The 16,921-nt window shown below is 58.6% G+C and overlaps 2 protein-coding genes across 2 annotated transcripts in view; one reads left to right on the forward strand and one right to left on the reverse strand.

The window, feature by feature from the left end:
- Positions 1-1,834: 1,834 nt before the first annotated feature.
- Positions 1,835-10,718, reverse strand: ATG4B (autophagy related 4B cysteine peptidase). Its single transcript, XM_007941373.2, has 12 exons — positions 10,613-10,718; positions 9,185-9,256; positions 8,587-8,685; positions 8,153-8,254; positions 7,608-7,680; positions 6,492-6,571; positions 4,983-5,176; positions 4,091-4,169; positions 3,713-3,858; positions 2,957-3,013; positions 2,489-2,582; positions 1,835-1,908 (listed from the first exon to the last, which is right to left on the reverse strand). Exons 3-12 carry the CDS (start codon positions 8,645-8,647, stop codon positions 1,835-1,837), a joined length of 960 nt encoding a protein of 319 aa, XP_007939564.1. The 5' UTR covers positions 8,648-8,685; positions 9,185-9,256; positions 10,613-10,718.
- A 5,532-nt stretch (positions 10,719-16,250) lies between these two features.
- The window catches only part of THAP4 (THAP domain containing 4), a 66,948-nt gene continuing 66,277 nt past the window's right edge, over positions 16,251-16,921 (forward strand). Inside the window, exon 1 of the mRNA XM_007943274.1 lies at positions 16,251-16,870. Coding sequence (XP_007941465.1) covers positions 16,251-16,870 — 620 coding nt within the window. The remainder of the gene's footprint in view (positions 16,871-16,921) is intronic.

Genomic DNA, 16,921 nt, shown 5'->3' on the forward strand with positions numbered 1-16,921 from the left:
CTGGTTAGGACTCCATGGGGCTAGAGGCCATTCTTCATGGCTTTAACGCCAGCTGAACGTGGCAGGGGTGAGGCCAGTGGAGGGGGTCCTAACGTGCCCATTTGGGCTCAGCAGGGTCATGGTCTCCCCAGGGTATGTAGCACTGTCACATGGCTGACACCTGGAATGGACTGCTCTTGGAAGTCCAGCAAAGTGGACACCTGTTGGGCCTGCTTTCCAGGCCCACACCCAGGCTTGTGGACCTGAGGGCTGCATCACAGGCCTGCAGAGGTGAGGGCACCCAGGGGGGAGGCTCTGCTGCTGTTTGCACACACCCAGGCCAGTCACACAGTCCTCTGCACACACTGGTCACCCAGCTCCTTTCTTGAGAACCTCTCACACAACATCACAAACTTGGGAAACATCCAGTCATATTTTCATCCAGATACCACGTTCAACTGAATTTTGAGGAAAAAACAGAACACAGAAAGTTTTCTACTGAAATGGTTATTACTTGCTATTAAGAATTGCAAACTACTGCTAAGGAGGAGTGACGCTCTCAGTAAGCCTTGTCACGAAAAGGACCCCTAGCAGATGCTCCCTTGCTGCCAGGCCCCACCTGCCCCAGCAGGCACCGTGGCCGCATCTCTATACAGAAAATGCAGAGCAGTGAGGGATGGAAGTCACCTCTGCCTCCCCGCTTCCCCACCCAGCTGTGTCAGCAACCCAGGGTGAGGAAGGGGGAAAGAGTACCCTCACATCCCCTCAGGAGCAGTGGTGGGCTGCTGGGACGCTAGCTTGCAGGGACAGAGCTTGAAAATGGGCCCCTGTGGGAAGGGCACACCCACCCCCCAGCTCTCTGGGAACACACGCTATGCCTGGTTAACACTGGGGTACGTGGGCCAGGGGTGGGGTGACGGGCTGTATGAGCACACAGTGCTAAGCGAGGTGCATTATTGTCAGTGGAGGAGCAGCACTGCCGCCTGGCTGGCCTTGCTTCCTGAGCTGCAGCAGTTTTAACCCTTTGCCCCAAACCACCTAAGCCTGCAGCTACCTGGGAGGCAACTGAGAGTGAGGAGCTCTGGTGGCAGCTGCTGGGGGCCAGGTGTCCTTGGTCACAGCCAGCGGTGGCCCCTTCCCCACATCCCAATGCCATCCAAGAGTAGGTCCTGGCCTGTGGCCTTCCAGGCTGGTGGTAGCAGCATCACTGTGGCCCCAGAGCACTCGGCCCTGTCCCCTCTGCTCAGTCCCCGGAGTAGGACTCACAATGACCCTTCTGGGTTTGCTGCTATGGTCCCCTTTGCTGTCTTCTCCCCAGAGGAGGGGACACCTTGCCGATCCTCTGGCCTTGCTGAGGTAGCCCTTAGTGGCCGCACCAGGGCAGGTTTGAGCAGCGGTGATGGCCAGATCGCCTACGCCCACCTGCAGGTCCAGGATGCTGGCTTGGGACATGCCCGACACAAATCCATGTCCATGTCTAGTAACTTCAAACGACTTTAATTCCAGAACCAGCCACAGAGAAAGTCACCAGGAGGAAGCGGAAGAAAGCCAGTGCATGAAGGCAAGGCTGGCAGTGTTGGCAAAGAAGCTTCCAGAAGCGTGAAGACCTGCTCTGCCACTGTTCCTCGTGCGGCCTCCACCCAGAAACGTCGGGCAGGCCCACGAGGGCGCCGGCTGAGCAGGTTGGTCCTTACTCCAAGTGCTGAGGCCCTGGCCACGGAGTCCAAGCCACACCATGTGGGCACCTCTGGGCAGCGGTCTGGCTCGCACCTCGGCAGGTGGGCAGGCTGGGATGGACGAGACGTGGGCGCCAAGCGCCCAAGGGCCAGCAGAGACTGTCCCCACCCCCATGTCCTCAAAGGGACAAGATCTCAAAGTCTTCATCTTCTGAGTCAAAGAACCTTTCCAATCGTTCTACATCAGAAGAATCTAGAAGAGAAGGGACGTTTCAGAAAGCAACTCAGCCGTGGGCACGGGCTGCGGGCATCACAGCCATCAGGGAGCCAGCTCTGCCAGCACTCAGCTTGGACTGGGCCCTGCAGTGGACCCAGCATAGCAGGAGGTGCTGGGGTGTGGGCAGCCGTGAGCAGCAGCCCAAGAGATGCAGCCATGGCAGATGGAGAGGGTGAGAAAGCAGGAGCCCCAGGACCTTGTGAAGATAAGATAACTGGACATGGCAAGGGAGCATGGTGGCCAATGCCAGGCACAGGCCAACACCCCGGCTGCCTCGAGGGTCTGCGTGTGGGGCACGGATCTCACATTAGAAGGATCTCACAGAACGTGGAGCCATCCACACCACCTCCAGCATCTCCCCACCAGCCAATACCCCCCACATCTGCCTGCCACCTGTCCCTCCACATCCTCTGGGCCCCTGGAACATGCAGTAGGATTGAGTCTTCTCTCTGCCACCACCCACAGGAGCCAACCCCCAAGGCTGCTCCTCAACAGCTCAGATCAGCTGCAAAGGCAGTAAGGGGAGCAGGGACTGACAGGAAAACGTCACGCTTACCTAGGGAGAGGTTCAGAACGTCGGGGCAGGCCAGGTGTGATGGATGCTGTTCCACCAGTTCAAACATGGGCAAGGCACCCGAGACCTGTGACAGCTGTGGGAGCGAGCCTGTCAGAGCAGCCTCAGAGGCCCCAGGACCAAATAAATGACTAGTGATGCGGGCAGCTCACACCTGGCCTCCTAGGGCCACTATGCAAAGGTGACCAGCCCCCCCAAACGTGCTGCTACCATGGGACGGTGACCAGCCCCCCACACTTATTGCCACTGCAGGATGGTGACCAGACCTCCCCTTAAGCCACCACCCAAAGGTGACCAGCCCCCCTTCAGTGCCACCAAGAGATAGTGACCAGACTTCCCCTTTGTGGCATCATGCTAAGGTGACCAGCCCCCTTTAGTGCCACTTCGGGGCAGTGACCAGACTAGGCCGCCTTAGCTCTGCTCCACCCAGTGCAGAGGATGGCCACAAACCTTTTTGACTTGCTGGCACCAGTCGTTAAAGTCGTCTTCAGTCTTGCAAAAAAATCCCTAAGAGGTAAAATAACCCCAAGTGGGTAGGAAGAGGCAAGAACACCAATCCAAGCTCTTGCTGACAGGCACATACACACGCTGAAAGCCACTTCCCAGAGCAGGGTGGGCGTGTGCCAGCAGACACTGCAGCTGGCACGCGTCCCCTCTGCCACGGCTGGTCCAGGGACGCTAGATGCCCTGCAAGAGGCTGCTACCATACACCTGACCCAGTCCCCGATGGCCGTGTTACTCCAGAGGCTGTAGGCCCAGGGCTTGGCCTTCCCCAGCTCAGCTGCGAGGCTGCCGAGACAACTCTGCAAACAATGGCTGCGTGTCCTGACAGGTCAGCTCAGAGGTGACACTGCCAGGAGTCCCCAGGGAATGGTTCACGTGGAGGCAGTGGCTGACTTAGTGATTCCCAGTGCCATGGCACCTCCAATGTTAATGGTCTCCTTACCTGTGCATTTTGAGGCAAGGAGGTCAGGGGAGCATGGGGTGGGCTGTGTGGGTGGGACCTGGTATGTGTGGGCTGAGTAGGGCCCATGGATGGCCTTGTGGATGGGGCATGTGGGCCGGGCACAGCCACGTGGGTGGGCTGAGTGTGTGACCGTGTGGGTGAAGGCAGGCTGGCAGGCCTCCCACAGCAATGGACGAGTCTACCTCTGCGACATGCACGGCCCGGGCTGGGCGTGCCATGTGGGTGGGGTACAGGCCTACCACAGCGATGGACGGATCTAGCTCTGCAATGTGCATACGGCAGGGCGGGTGCTGGCAGTGGAAGCTCTCGTCCGGGATGCTCCAGCTGCCGGGGAGTTCCACTGCGGGCTGCGTCGTGTGCGGGTCCAGGTAGATGAGCTCTTCGCCTACAGATGTGGGTCAGGCACACCCGTGAGACCACCGCAGCGGGCAGGAGTGGGGGACAGAGGGACATGGCTGCCTAGGAAAGCACTCATCAGGCTGGCACTGCCAGCCGAGCAGGGAACCCTGAGCAAAGCGGAGCCCCCATGGGTGAGGGGCTCTGGGGAGCCCTGGGGAGTCGAACTTTGGTCCCGGCCAGCTGGCACAGCAGTGGACCTTGATGCAGCTGCCACTCACCGACGTAGCCGATGAAGTAGTGAGCGCTGTTGGGCTTGCCTCCAATCACGCCCAGGGACTGAGTCATCCTGAAGCAGTGCTGTAGGGACAAGAGCTGCGAAGTCTGTGCTTGGCCGCAACGCACAGCCCTGCCCCCAGGGCCCCCGAGCCCTCACTGGGGTGCGTGGGAGAGAGGGCCCCTGAGAGCTTGGAGCAGGAAGACAAGTAGAGCCAGGAACCCGACTTCAGCTGGCTGCTGGAGCTGCTCCCTGGGGGACGGACTCAAGGGGCATGTGACTGTGCGGGTGGGCGTCACAGAGCCAGAAAGGTGCAGAGAGGCCCAAGCAGGGGCATCAGGAGGGGCTGCCCATAATGGCCAGGGCCAGAGACCAAGGGGTACAGATCTCAGCAGATAAAGGCTCCTCCTCAGTTCCAAACAGGGACGGGTTCCCGTGGCACCTCAGCCTGAGACCCGTGTCAGCAGACGGAAAGGAGGATGGATCTGGTGCAGAGATGGCCTCAGGTTCAGGGTATCAGGGAGCGTGAGACAGAAGCTGGGGTGCCTCCAGCAAGACCGGGTGCTGGCCCACTGCCCCTCTGTGGTATGAGAGTGATGGCTATGCTCCCTGTCACTGACAACTGCGAGGCTTGGTCACAGCACTGAGGGCATCCCCATCTAGCTGGCCTGAGCATTCTGCACTCTCCAGACCACCACAGCTGAGGGGGGCCCCAGCCCGCCCAGCTAGGGGAGTGAGGGGCACCCACCTTGTACGTCTCCACGTAGGCCTCACTGGGGTCAGAACCCAGCTCACCCCACTAGAAGAGTGAGGGGCACCCACCTTAAGCGTCTCCACGTAGACCTCGTGGGGGTCAGAACCCAGCCCACCCAGCTAGGAGAGTAAGGGGCACCCACCTTAAGCGTCTCCACATAGGCCTCATTGATGTCTGTGAGCCCAAGGCGCAAAGGGATGAGCAGCACCAGGGGTCTCCATGGTGCCGGCCGGCCGGCGGCCTCAGCTCCAGAAGGTAGCCCATTGCAGTGCTGACTGGGGTCAGCAGGGCAGCTGGGGGCCCCTGTACACAGAGGACTGCTCCTGCACAACCTTCCTGGAGGAGAGATCACACACAAGTCAGACGGGGACCGATGCCCTCTCAGGAGAAACAAGCCCTTAGCTCTCACAGCACAAGGCAGGCAGGAACGGGAAGTGCTTAAAACCCAAGCACACTCAGAAAACAGGGAAACGTGCAAGACAGCATCCTCACAATGCTGCCACCCGGAGAGAGGAGCCCCAACATGTGCACATGCGAGCTTGTTCCCCTGTAAAACAAGTGCCATCCTGAGAAGAATGAGGAAACAAGGGCCCACGTGCCGCCAGCCCAGCCAGAAACAGGCGCCTGGGCCCAGACCCCGAGGCCCCTGCCAACAAGAAGTCTCAAGGAGCACTGGCGTGTTCCTCTTCATTGTCAGACCACGTGTCTTCTATCAGGAGCTCTGGTGGCAGAGCAGCGAGAGCACTGGGCTGCTAAGTACAAGGTCGGCCATTCAAAGCCACCAGCCACTCTGCGGGAGAAAGATGAGGCAGTCTGCTTCTGGAAAGGTGCCTTCGCTGCCATCCAGTTGATTCTGACTCCCAGTGACACTCGTTGGGTTTCTAAAGTCTTAAGTCTTTATAAAAGCAAACTCTCATCTTTCTTCCCAGAGCAGCTTGTGGGTTCAAACCACTGACCTTTTGTTAACAGCCAAAAGCTTTACCCTACATCACCAGAGCTCCTTTCCATAAACTAATTACAGCCTTGGAGACCTTGTGGTGCATTCCACTCTGTCCTCTAGGGACGCTGAGAGTTGGAATCGACTCCACGGCAGTGGTTTGGCTTTTTGTTTATGTCTTCTACTGAAACAAGCACACAGCAATTCAGTGACAGGGTCACATGGAGATTAAGGGCACATCTCAGTCTGTGGGGATGCCAGCAGGTGCCCCTCTGTGCCCCAACACTGAGTCCGACACATCTCCCCTGCTGTGGGCCCTGCCCAACCTCAAGTCTCCATCAAGAATCAATTTCTTTGTGCCACAAATATCACGGGGTTGCCATGAGCTGGAGTTGACTCAATGGTAACCAACCACCACGGCAAAAGGTCCTGAAGACATTGACCCAGATACACAGCCTGACGTGGATCACCGTGCATACGCCGCTGCGTACAGCATGCCCAACAAATTACTGGTGGTGACAACATGAAAGGCCACTGTCTCCTGTTCCCCCTGAGACTTGGAGCTCCCCCCAGGCTGAGAGTACATGACTCAGCACCAAGGCTGAGGGCTCACGCAACCAGCCTGGCTCCTCTGGGACCCAACAGGAAACTCCGACAGCTTCCCCCCAAGTCCCACGACTACAATGTCCCTTAGAATCTGTAAATTACACTTACTGATTTCCTCCATGACCACTGTGTTATCCATTGCTACGTGGACAGCCAGCGAGCTCCACGTGTCGAACACGGCCAGTTTCCTATGGGAAGCAACACACACACCCATCAGCCCCCACAGTGGACACTTGGTCGAGACAGTGAGTTGGGCTGCCTGTGTGTGAGGGGGTGTCACCTACGTGAGCAGGAGCATGGGGAGAAGCTCAGGCCATCCTGCACACAGGCCCTCAAGGCTGGGCGAGCCCAGGTGGTGGGCATGGGGCTGGCTGCAGGGTGATGTGAGAAAAAGGCACATGCAGAAAGGACAGGTTGGGAGAAGAGGGAGCATGGGGGGAGCCCTGTGGGGAGACAAGGAGCAGGCCCCCTGACGAGGGTTTGGAGGGCAAAGGGCCACTTGGCAACGTCAGCCTCAGCTGTGAGGGGAGACCGGGGTACACAGGCTGTGAGGATGCGGTGAGGGGAGACCGGGGTGTGGGGCCTGTGAGGATACAGTGAGGGGAGACGGGGTCCGGGGCCTGTGAGGATGCGGTGAGGGGAGACCGGGGTACAGGGGCTGTGAGGACGCGGTGAGGGGAGACCGGGGTGCGTGGCCTGTGAGGACGCGGTGAGGGGAGACCGGGGCCCGGGGCCTGTGAGGATGTGGTGAGGGAAGACCACGGTGCAGGTTCTGTGAGGATGCGGTGAGGGGAGACTGGGGTGTGGGGCCTGTGAGGATGCGGTGAGGGGAGACCATAGGGGCGAGCTAGGACAGAGAGGGTGGATGAGCACAGCAGCCTGGCAGGCTCAGACAAGCTCGAGCCACCACGACCTCAGGAGCGCAGTCTCAGGAGCTGATGGGGGTCATGGGGCAGAGGAGGTGCTAGAGATAGCAGGCAGGACACACTGCTAGTGGGGGAAAAGCAGAGAGAGTCAAACCCCAACAGAGGCCACAGGAACAAGCAGCAGACGGAGGGACGGTGCAGCGGGAATGGCTGGATTCGAGCACAGGCCACGGGCACTCTCACATCTGGAAGCAACTACAGGCCCAGGGCAAAGGCAGACACTGTCCACCAGTGCCAACCACACAGTGCAGTACGTGCCAGGCTGCGCTGCACCCTGTGGGCGGGCAGCAGTACCTACTTGAGAACCTGGGCGACGGTGTTGGGGCCGTACCACTGGCCAACGGACTTGCCCTCGCCTACTCCCATTTGGGCTGTGGAGACAGAGGTGGGTAAGCAATGCCTGCCAGCTCCCCAGTGCTGTTCACCAGCCCCACAGCACCCCACCCAGCCCCCCAGTGCTGCCTGCCAGCCCCCCAGCGTCCCACCTGGCCCCCCAGCACTGCCCGCCAGCCCCCAGTGCCCTACCACTGCCTTGTGGAGACAGTGATGGTCAGTGCTCCTGCTTGGCCCCCCAGTTCTTAGCAGGAGGAGATGGAGAAAATGAAGACCAACTCAATGGGTGTCACTTTTACTCCCCGCGTAACCAAGTGGGAGCACTGAAGACAAGGGCCTGGCCTCCCCAGCACTGACTCGTAAGGGCACTGCAGAGCACAGGCCCTCCGGGCTGTCCAGAACATGGTGTGCACGCAGGCTGCAGGCTGAGACGGTCTGCCGCCCTCGCCCACGCCCCACCCCAGGAGGCTCTGCCTCCTAAACGTCGAAGGGGCATCCCCCGCTGCCCACCTATCTGGTGGATGGAGTAGTAGCTGTCCTTCCTGTCGACGAACGCACGGAGGACACTGAAGTAGCTGTCTGGCTGCCTCCCACGCTGGGCCCACCTCCAGTCTAAAGGACAGACGGTTTTACCCAGGTGTGGGCAGGGGTCTTCATGCTCCCAAGACTCAGGGACAGGGGACACCTGACCTTTCTGAGCCCTTCTAAAGCTCAAGGCCAGACGCTCCAGAGGGTCAAGTATACACAGGCCAACCCCCATCCATCCTCAGAGCTGGCCACAGGCACAGTGGCCTGTTGACAGCATCTAGTGAGGAGCATTTATCACGACTGTGTAAACCTGGGTTTCTAATCACTGAGAATTAACAGCCGTTGCTCTAGAAAGATCAGACAGGCTGCTGTGAAGCAGCCTTGCCCCACAACACCCACCCCAGCCCGGGGCTCACCTCGGCCCAGGTGCCGGCACAGCAGGGCCTGGGCAAAGATCATCTGTCCACACCGAAGCATGCAGCCCCAGCCCGTGTCCGAGGTGGGGCCTGTTCCCCCTGTCGTGGGGACAAGAGGCCACCATGCAAAAGTCCTGATGGGTTGTGTCATCTGTCCATACCACCAATACCTAACCTGCCTGTGACCTGGACCAACCCCAGGGGCCCAGGAAGTGCCTGTGATGCACACTGGGGGCCACTGACATGCCACTGAGCGGCTATATACAGGGGACGACCTCCACCCACGACTAGCATGTTGAGGGGTATGGGGACCTCACAGGGTGAAGGCACATGGCTTCTCATCCCAGCCCTCTGCCAGGTTCAGGCTCAGTGAAGAGCAGTCACCTGCCGCTGGAGAGCAAGGCCGGGGCAGGACCAGGAGCCCCGGCCTGGTTTCTGGCTCCAGCACTCCTCGGTGGGGACCAGCCAATCTACCGAAGCAGGGCTACTGGAGGGCTAAGGAAGTGCGTGTCGGGCACAATGCGGTCAGACCTACACAGCACTGTTCCTCCCCCAAGGCAGTCACACTGTTACAGATGGTCTCAGAGCAGGTCCTTACCAATGGCTGGGAAATTCTTTCTGTACGTAAACCAGAGTCTGGAGGCCACATCAGACAGGATCTCGTCCTTTTCTAGAAGTTCAAAAAGTGAACACACACAGATGTTTAAGTTTGTGAGTTATGTGTTACAGGACAGTTACGGTCACTCCTGTGTTATGGGACAGTTACCATCACTCATGTTACAGGACAGTTATGGTCACATGTTACAGGGGACGTTCCCGTCACTCGTGTTACAGGGGACATTACTGTCACTCACGTGTTATGGGACAGTTACTACCATCACTCATGTATTGTAAGACAGTTACCATCACTCATGTGTTACAGGGGACATTACTGTCACTCATGTGTCACAGGGACATTACTGTTACTCACATGTCACGGGGACAGTTACCGTCACTCACATGTCACAGGGACATTACCGTCACTCATGTGCTATAGGCATGTTACTGCTATGTGTTTCAGGATAGTTGTCACTCACATCACAGGAACATTATCTCACGTTACGGGAATGTTACCATCTCTCACATGTTATGGGAAACATCCCCTCACTCATGTGCTAAAGGACATTACCGTCACTCACGTGTCACAGGGACATTACTGTCACTCACGTGTCATAGGGACAGTTACCGTCACTCACATGTTACAAGGGACGTTACCATCACTCATGTGCTATAGGCATGTTAGTGTTATATGTTTCAGGATAGTTATTGTCACTCACATCACAGGAACATTACCTCACGTTATGGGAATGTTACCATCTCTCACATGTTATGGGAAACTTCCCGTCACTCATGTGCTAAAGGAAAGTCACTGTCACTCACGTGTTACGGGAACATTACTATAGCTCACGTGTTATGGGAGACTTCCCGTCAGTCGTGTTATAGGAAAGCTACCGTCACGTGGTAAAGTTATGACAGTGACATGGTACAGGAAGGTTATTATCACTCATGTGTTACGGGAACGTTACCTCCCGTATTATAGGGGATGTTACTATCGCTCATGTGTTACGGGAATGCTGTCACTCATGTGTCACAGGGGTTACTGTCACTCGTGTGTTACAGGGAACGTTACCGTCAACCACGTGTTGCAGGAAGTTACGTCTTGTCATTGGTTATATTTGAGTGGAGCTCTGACTCATATCTGACCCCATGCATGATGAGACTCGACTGCTGGGATCCAGAAGATTCTGGGAGGCTGACTTTCAGAAGCAGGCCTTCCCTCCTGTCTGTCTTTATCTGGAAGCTCACTGAACCCTGTTCAGCATCCTAACAACACGCAAGCCTCCCATGACAGATGGGTGGTGCCTACACGTGAGGTGTGCTGGTTGGCCTGCAAGTAGGCAGGGATTCAAGCCCTGAGCCCCCACGGCCCCCATTACAGGAGAGTGCAGGTGGTAGTTCTCGTCACAGGCCTCGACTGAGCTGATACCTGTGAAAACGCTGTATTTTCTACCCAATATCCAAACTGGCTCTGAGGTCTCAGGGAAGTCTTCCAACTCGGCAAATCTGAGAGTGTCGTAGGTCAGGGTAGCTGTGGGAACCAAGGACATGTACCCATCACATTCATGTTATGTTGCAAGATACCAAAGCAGCCCTCACAATGCTTCCACACTGAAGGAAACCCACACAGAGACAACACCCACGACAACCGGAGTCAATTCCCACGTGGCGCCTGGGGGCACTGCTGACCCCAAAGGCTTCCTGAGCTACCAGGTAATTGCCGACACGGAGCTGAGAGACCGAGTCAGGGCCAGCCCCAGAGGAGACATGAAAACAAAACGCCTGATTGAAGTCCTGGTTGGTTTAATGCCTGAGAAAAAAAGAATGTAGTTGTTCACTGGACGTGTGCAGACCAAGCTCAGTGACAACAAACAGAACGGAACCCTAGTTCCCATAGACCTGGCATTGTTAAGCAGTGAGGGGACCAGTCCCACCCTGGCCACAATGCTGTGTCGGGAGCAGCAGTTGCAGTGGGACAGCTATTCCTGCTGGCAAATCATCCCATCACCCCACGGGAATGGAGACGAAGCCCCTGCCGTCAGCAGTGATAAGGAGACAGGCCCCCAGCTTCCGGAGCAGTGCCTCTTCCTGAGGGGTCACCTCGTGTGGAGCAGAACCAAGTGTCTGCACATGCTGATTTGCTTCAGATGGGAAACGTGAGAGGCCGGTGTGTGTCTGCAGAAACCCTTCCTTGGCCATGCTGCTCCCAGAAGAGAGGGCATGGCTGGTGGCAGGGCCAAGGCCAAATGCCCACCAAGGAGTCCCTGCAGTGTGTCCCAGGCCATCAAGGGCAGAGGGCCCCCCCTTCAGCCATCCTGCTGACGACCCTGGGCCCTCAGCTCTCATCTGCTGCCCCAGCGTCCAACCGTCAAACATCCACTTGTACCCGTCACTGGTCACTCGAGAGGTCCCTGAGAAAATGAGGCTCTCGCCCACACCTGGCTTGCCGGGGCAGGGAGAGTTAGGACCCCTTGCAGCCTCGTCCCCCAGGATGCTCTCCTTCCAGCAGTCCAGACGAGCCCCACCCACCGTCTCCACATTCACAGTGCACAGCTGTCAGTCTGAGTTCTGCATTTGTCTGTGAAGTACGTGGGCACTCAATAAGGGTGTCCGTCCCCGTCACCGGCCTGATGGCAGGGGCACCCAGGAAGGCCCAGAACAGAGTGGGGCAGGCTGCTCTGGCCCTTGGCTCACAGCTGCCACTTCACGCTGAAGCAAGTCAGATCCCTGGTCCATAACTCGGGAGTCACAATGGGGTGGCCCAAGCAGGGCTGTGATGTCTCAGTGAGCCACTTTCCCAAGACCTTGACGCAGCGGCAGGCAGGCTGCGGGCTCCAACGAGGACTCAGAGGTGACGGTACACCCACAGTGCTACCCCAGAGGCCCGAGTCCCGGGTGCAGGGCTGGAAAGGGCATGAAAGTGCCCGCCCCCAGCGGCACATGCAGCACCGCGAATCCCCCGCGACCTGCTCTGTGGCTCTGTACCCCTCAGCTGTTAGGAGGCCAGACTCAGCTGGCTCTTTCTTTTGACCTGACATGGGTGACGAGACCCCACTCCCACTACACTGGGGCAGCTGGGCCACAAGCCACAGCTGTGTTCCTGCACTGTACTTGTTGATGCGTCCAGAGACCGTCAAAACCAGGCTGCTTCGGGCCTGTGGTTAGTCCGCCCACATCGCTGGTCCACTCTCTGTACTACCTCCTGTTTCTGGCCTTTCCAGGGAGCTGGAGGCAGTGAGTGCTGTGGACACACGGTCACCTCCTGCCACCACCCCTGCCCCCTCCACGCTGCGACGTCTACCACCTTCCTTGGCCCTCTGCGCTGTGATGTCCCGCCACCTTCCCCGTCCCCGCCACAGTGATGTCCAGCCACCTTCCTCGCCCCTACCCACAATGACGTCCGGCTACCTCTTCCACCCCCTCCCCGTCATGATGTGTGGCCACCTTCCCCGCCCTCTTCACACCTTGAAGTCACTGCCTTCCTTCGATTTCCAAGCTTGACTCACTGGGTACCCTAATTCAGGGGAGAGACACAGACGACCCGCCAGCTCTCAGCTCCCTGCGCCACAGGGCGGAGACGACACCAGTCTTTCTGGAGCTGGACCATGCTATCGTTGCGTAAGGCTTTTCTCAAAGTGCCAGTTCAGGCTAAAATGGCAGAGAGCTGCCGGGCATGTCGAGTGTCTCTTGTGCAGATAGACTCGAGGGAGGAGCATGCTCATGGGCAACAGGGCCACAGCGCTGTGCTGGCACACGTGCGTGGGATCTGATTTACAAGCTGGAGGCTCCTGGGTACCCAGGACCCCACGTGCAAGACCCAGCAGTAAGAACCAGTTAGGAGGCAGACAGGTGGTGAAGCACACAAACAATGCTAGCTGCGCAAGCAGGCCGAGCAGCCCGCAGCTTTGAGGCTAGGGCGGGGCAGGCGTGTTTCTCAGTTATTAGCACGCTTTACAGGCGAGGACACCAGCTTCAGAGAGGAGCAGCCACCTATGGAGGCGCCAGTGAGGGGGGTTCAAACACATCGTGAGACAACAGCAGGCTGTGGTGGCCTCAGGTTCCTGACAGCATGCGCCAAATGTAACAGGGCAATGGAGAAGTCAGCTCTCTGCTAAGGAGAGTAGGCACGGCTGGAGACACTCTGGCCACAGAGGCCAGCAAGATGCCCCAGGCCCCAGGCCCCGGCCCTGGCCCCCCTCCAGCATCTTACTGACCAATGGAGGAAGGAGAACCGGCTCCTGGTACCACTCACTTCTAGCACTCCACCTCATAACTTCCGCTGAGACTCCTTCGTGAGAGACTGCCGTGTCTCAGCCGGGTGACCCTCGTCAGATCCAGGCTGTGTCTGGACATCGGGGCAGTGCCCCAACTTGGGGCTGAGGCTAAGTGGCCAGACACAGGCCTCCAGGTGCAAGGGGTCCAGCTCACGTGCCATTCTCCGCAGGTCTACCAGAGCGCCCCCTCCTGTTCTATTGAAGACAGCCACTCAGTGGAAGCAGGCGTAGAACCTTCCTTTTCCAGTACACAGTTACCACTCAGAAGACAGCAGCTCGCCCCATACCCCAGCAGGAACACGTCTTTCCTTACAACGAGAGTCCGTGCTAATCATGTGTATGTGGCCTGCCCCACACGGGGGTGCCACTCTCTAAGGGGCCTTCACACTGCCACCACACTCAGGCTGTCGAGGCCATGGCCCCCATTCTGGGCCCACCTTTGATCACCACCCCACCATCTTTACACAGCCCCTACAACCTCTCAATGCAATTTAAACAGCTCTGAGTAAACGGCGCCATGCGTGGCAACAACAGACTAGCCCAGACTTCCAGTGCCCTGCTCGACCTGACATAAGATGGCCCAAGGGGACGCTGGACGGGGGACTGCCCCGGGAGCAAGCGCTCCTCCTCCGGTGCCCACCGTCTCATCATCTGGAACGGCCATTGTCACGATCAGAGATGGCGGAAGGCCTTTGAGTGACAGGGAAACTCTGCTGGAAGCATCTCTGTGACTGATGTGTCAGACAGGCAGGGAAGCAGGGGCCTGTGCTTGGTGGATGGTCTCCCCAGTCGGGGCCCGCTCCACCGCCAGTCAGAGGGCCACACGACATGACCACGTGCTGCCCGAGAGCTTACACAGGGCATCCCGACCGGGGTGTCATCCCACACCACTTACTAACCCAACCGAGGGTCTCACCTCCTTGAGAAAACCGCACACTTAGGGTGATCAGCTTGCACAGCATGGTCCAGACGATCTATGTGACAGTGCTAGTGGCTCAGTTTCAAACACAAAACGACAACAAAGGACAGAAAGGGCCCAGGCTGCAGCCGCCATAGACAGCACCTCGCCCTGCTCCCATAGGCTCCACAAAGTTGCCATCCTGTCATACGGGAACGTGTGATTCCTAGCTCAAGGTCTGCTCTGATTGCCGGCCACGGGGGGCCCTGGGGACCCTGAGCACAGGACGCGGGCCCTGTCCTCCAGGAATGGGCAGTACGGACATGCAACTGCCGACAAGCATGCTCTCACGGCGATGCTGGACAAGGACCGAGAACCCACCAGACCGCCCGCGACCCGACCACTGGGCCTCTGTGCACGTCAACTGTGCGTGCTCTCAGGCCCCCTCTCATCCAATCTCAGTCAGATTGTGGTGACTCATCCGATGGGGCCCGCATACCTCTACTTCAAGCCCAGGCCCTCCCTCAGCTCAGACCCGCAGGCCCATTGCACCCCGATACACAGGCGTCACACCCTCAACGTATACATAACGTGTTGCTGACAGCTCCCCCATAGGACAGGACCTGGGGTACAGAGTCTATCCCTTTTCGTGCAAACCTTGGCGCCACCTTTATTTAACTCCTCCTTCTCTCATTCCCCCAGCTTCAGTCTGTAAGCAAATCCTATGTGTCACCGCCTTAGCGGCTCCACATCCCCCCACACCTCCCACCAGCTGAGCCGCCTGCCCTCCTCCTGCCATCCTGGGTCCCCCTGCAGCACGCTCAGCAGAACAGCCAGGGACAGGAATCTGATCAGCTTACACCTCCTCTCAAGCCCTCCATGGGGTCACCGGCACATTCAGAACCCATCGGCACCCTGTCCTCAACGCGCCACGCCTCTCTGCCCTCAGCTCCTGCTGCCACTCCCATGCGCTTTGCCAGCCACCAGTCTCCCTGCTGTCCCAGGGCGGGCCACCTGCTTTCCTACCGGCACACCTCTGGCCTTGGCCCAAACACACCTTTACAGGGAGCCCTGTCCCCACTACTCTGGCCGTAATCACTCCCTCATGAGGACACGTGTGCCTTCCTCCCCACCGATGGTCTCGTGTGCAGAGTGCCAGTGACAGCCAGCAGGGCAGTGGTTTCTGCTGTCCCTTCTCCAGCACGGGGGTCTGTAACAGTCTCCAGCACACAATGGGCCCCAGCAGACATGGTTTCTGGAATGAACGACTGTAAAACCAGCAGGAGCTGCACAACACTGGATCAAGGGAGACAGAACTAGTAAGGGCTCCGGGGACAAGAGGAGGTCTGGGGCCACCCATCAGCCCAACGAGATGGCCAGCGTCCCATCAGAAGAAAACCAGCCCTCCACACTAGGAACAGCCACAACCCCCACAGAGGCCTTCCAATGCAGACACCGCTCCTTCTACGATCCCCAGCATCATCATGCGGTCACAAAATCGCGGCCGGGACTCAAAGGTGAGGATCTTCACATCTAAGTCAACGTCACTGGCGAGACAGCATGCCTTCCACCCTAATGAGGCCTGGCTCCAGTGGTCTCAGGTGACCACACAGCAGTAACTGTTAAGATAAATGGGTAAGTCCGTAAGACTCCTGGCCCCCCAGCAAATGGAGCAGTAGTTACTCAGGCATCACCACCACCTTCAGGGTCAGGGGCTCCTGTCTCCTCCACCCACTTAACACGTGTAAGTGGTGAGGCGCCATAGGGTGAACACATCACTGTTTCCAAGCCCAAATTTTAGTGCATTTGTGGTGCAGGTGTCAGAACACAATCAAGGCAGGAGCAACAGCTTGGGGCGATGGGTGAGCTAAGCCCAAGCAAGTGCTCCTCGATGGATGGGCACCTGCAGCAGACAAAGCAGGGACCCCAAGGGGAGAGAGTGCGGCGCGCCCCGGGCCAGAGCAGAGGGCCCGTCCAAAGCGTTCAAGCTACCGGGCCAAGCCCGGCTATGCAACCGACTGCAGCCTCCGAAACACCTCGGCAACAAACAAGGCCGTGCCTCCCTGGAGTGCAAGCGGGACAGCGACCTCTCCCGGCACGGCACACCCACGGCTTGCAGCGGAGCCCAGAAAGCCCGACACGCTCTCGCCGTTCCCCGGCACCCAGAAAACGCGGCCTGGCTAACTTCGTGGCTGCGGGGGTCAGAGCCACGCTGCGCCTCGCCTCCGACTCACCCGCGGGACCGCACGCTCCACATCCACAACCACATCCACATCCACATCACACCGCGCGGTGTGAGGACAGACGCCAAGGCTCGCACTTCCCCGCCCGGGGAGCCTACGGTCCTCCGCTCCGCCGGTCCCAGCCCGGGCGGCGCCGCCTCCGCCGCTCCTGCCGCCCACAATGCCGCGGTCGCTCCGTGTTCCAGGGCCTGTCAGCCCGGCCTGTCCCCTCGCGAGCACCCCGCTTCCAACTCCACAAGGACCCCCGGCACGCGCGACTCCAGCAGGACAGCGCGCGTAGCGGCCTCGGAAGGGAGCCGCCGAGCCCCGCACCGCGGCGTCAA

This window comes from Orycteropus afer, unplaced genomic scaffold, assembly GCF_000298275.1.
Source record: "Orycteropus afer afer isolate SDZICR_OR568_19922 unplaced genomic scaffold, OryAfe1.0 scaffold00006, whole genome shotgun sequence".
In the NCBI taxonomy this organism is placed as follows: domain Eukaryota; kingdom Metazoa; phylum Chordata; class Mammalia; order Tubulidentata; family Orycteropodidae; genus Orycteropus; species Orycteropus afer.

Coding starts and splice junctions, on each gene's coding strand:
- ATG4B (XM_007941373.2), bottom strand. CDS start 8,647: ATGCTTCGGTGTGGACAGATGATCTTTGCCCAGGCCCTGCTGTGCCGG. Junction 7,681..8,152: donor CTACTCCATCCACCAGATAG/GTGGGCAGCGGG, acceptor CTGTCTCCACAG/CCCAAATGGGAGTAGGCGAG. Junction 3,859..4,090: donor CTACTTCATCGGCTACGTCG/GTGAGTGGCAGC, acceptor CCACATCTGTAG/GCGAAGAGCTCATCTACCTG.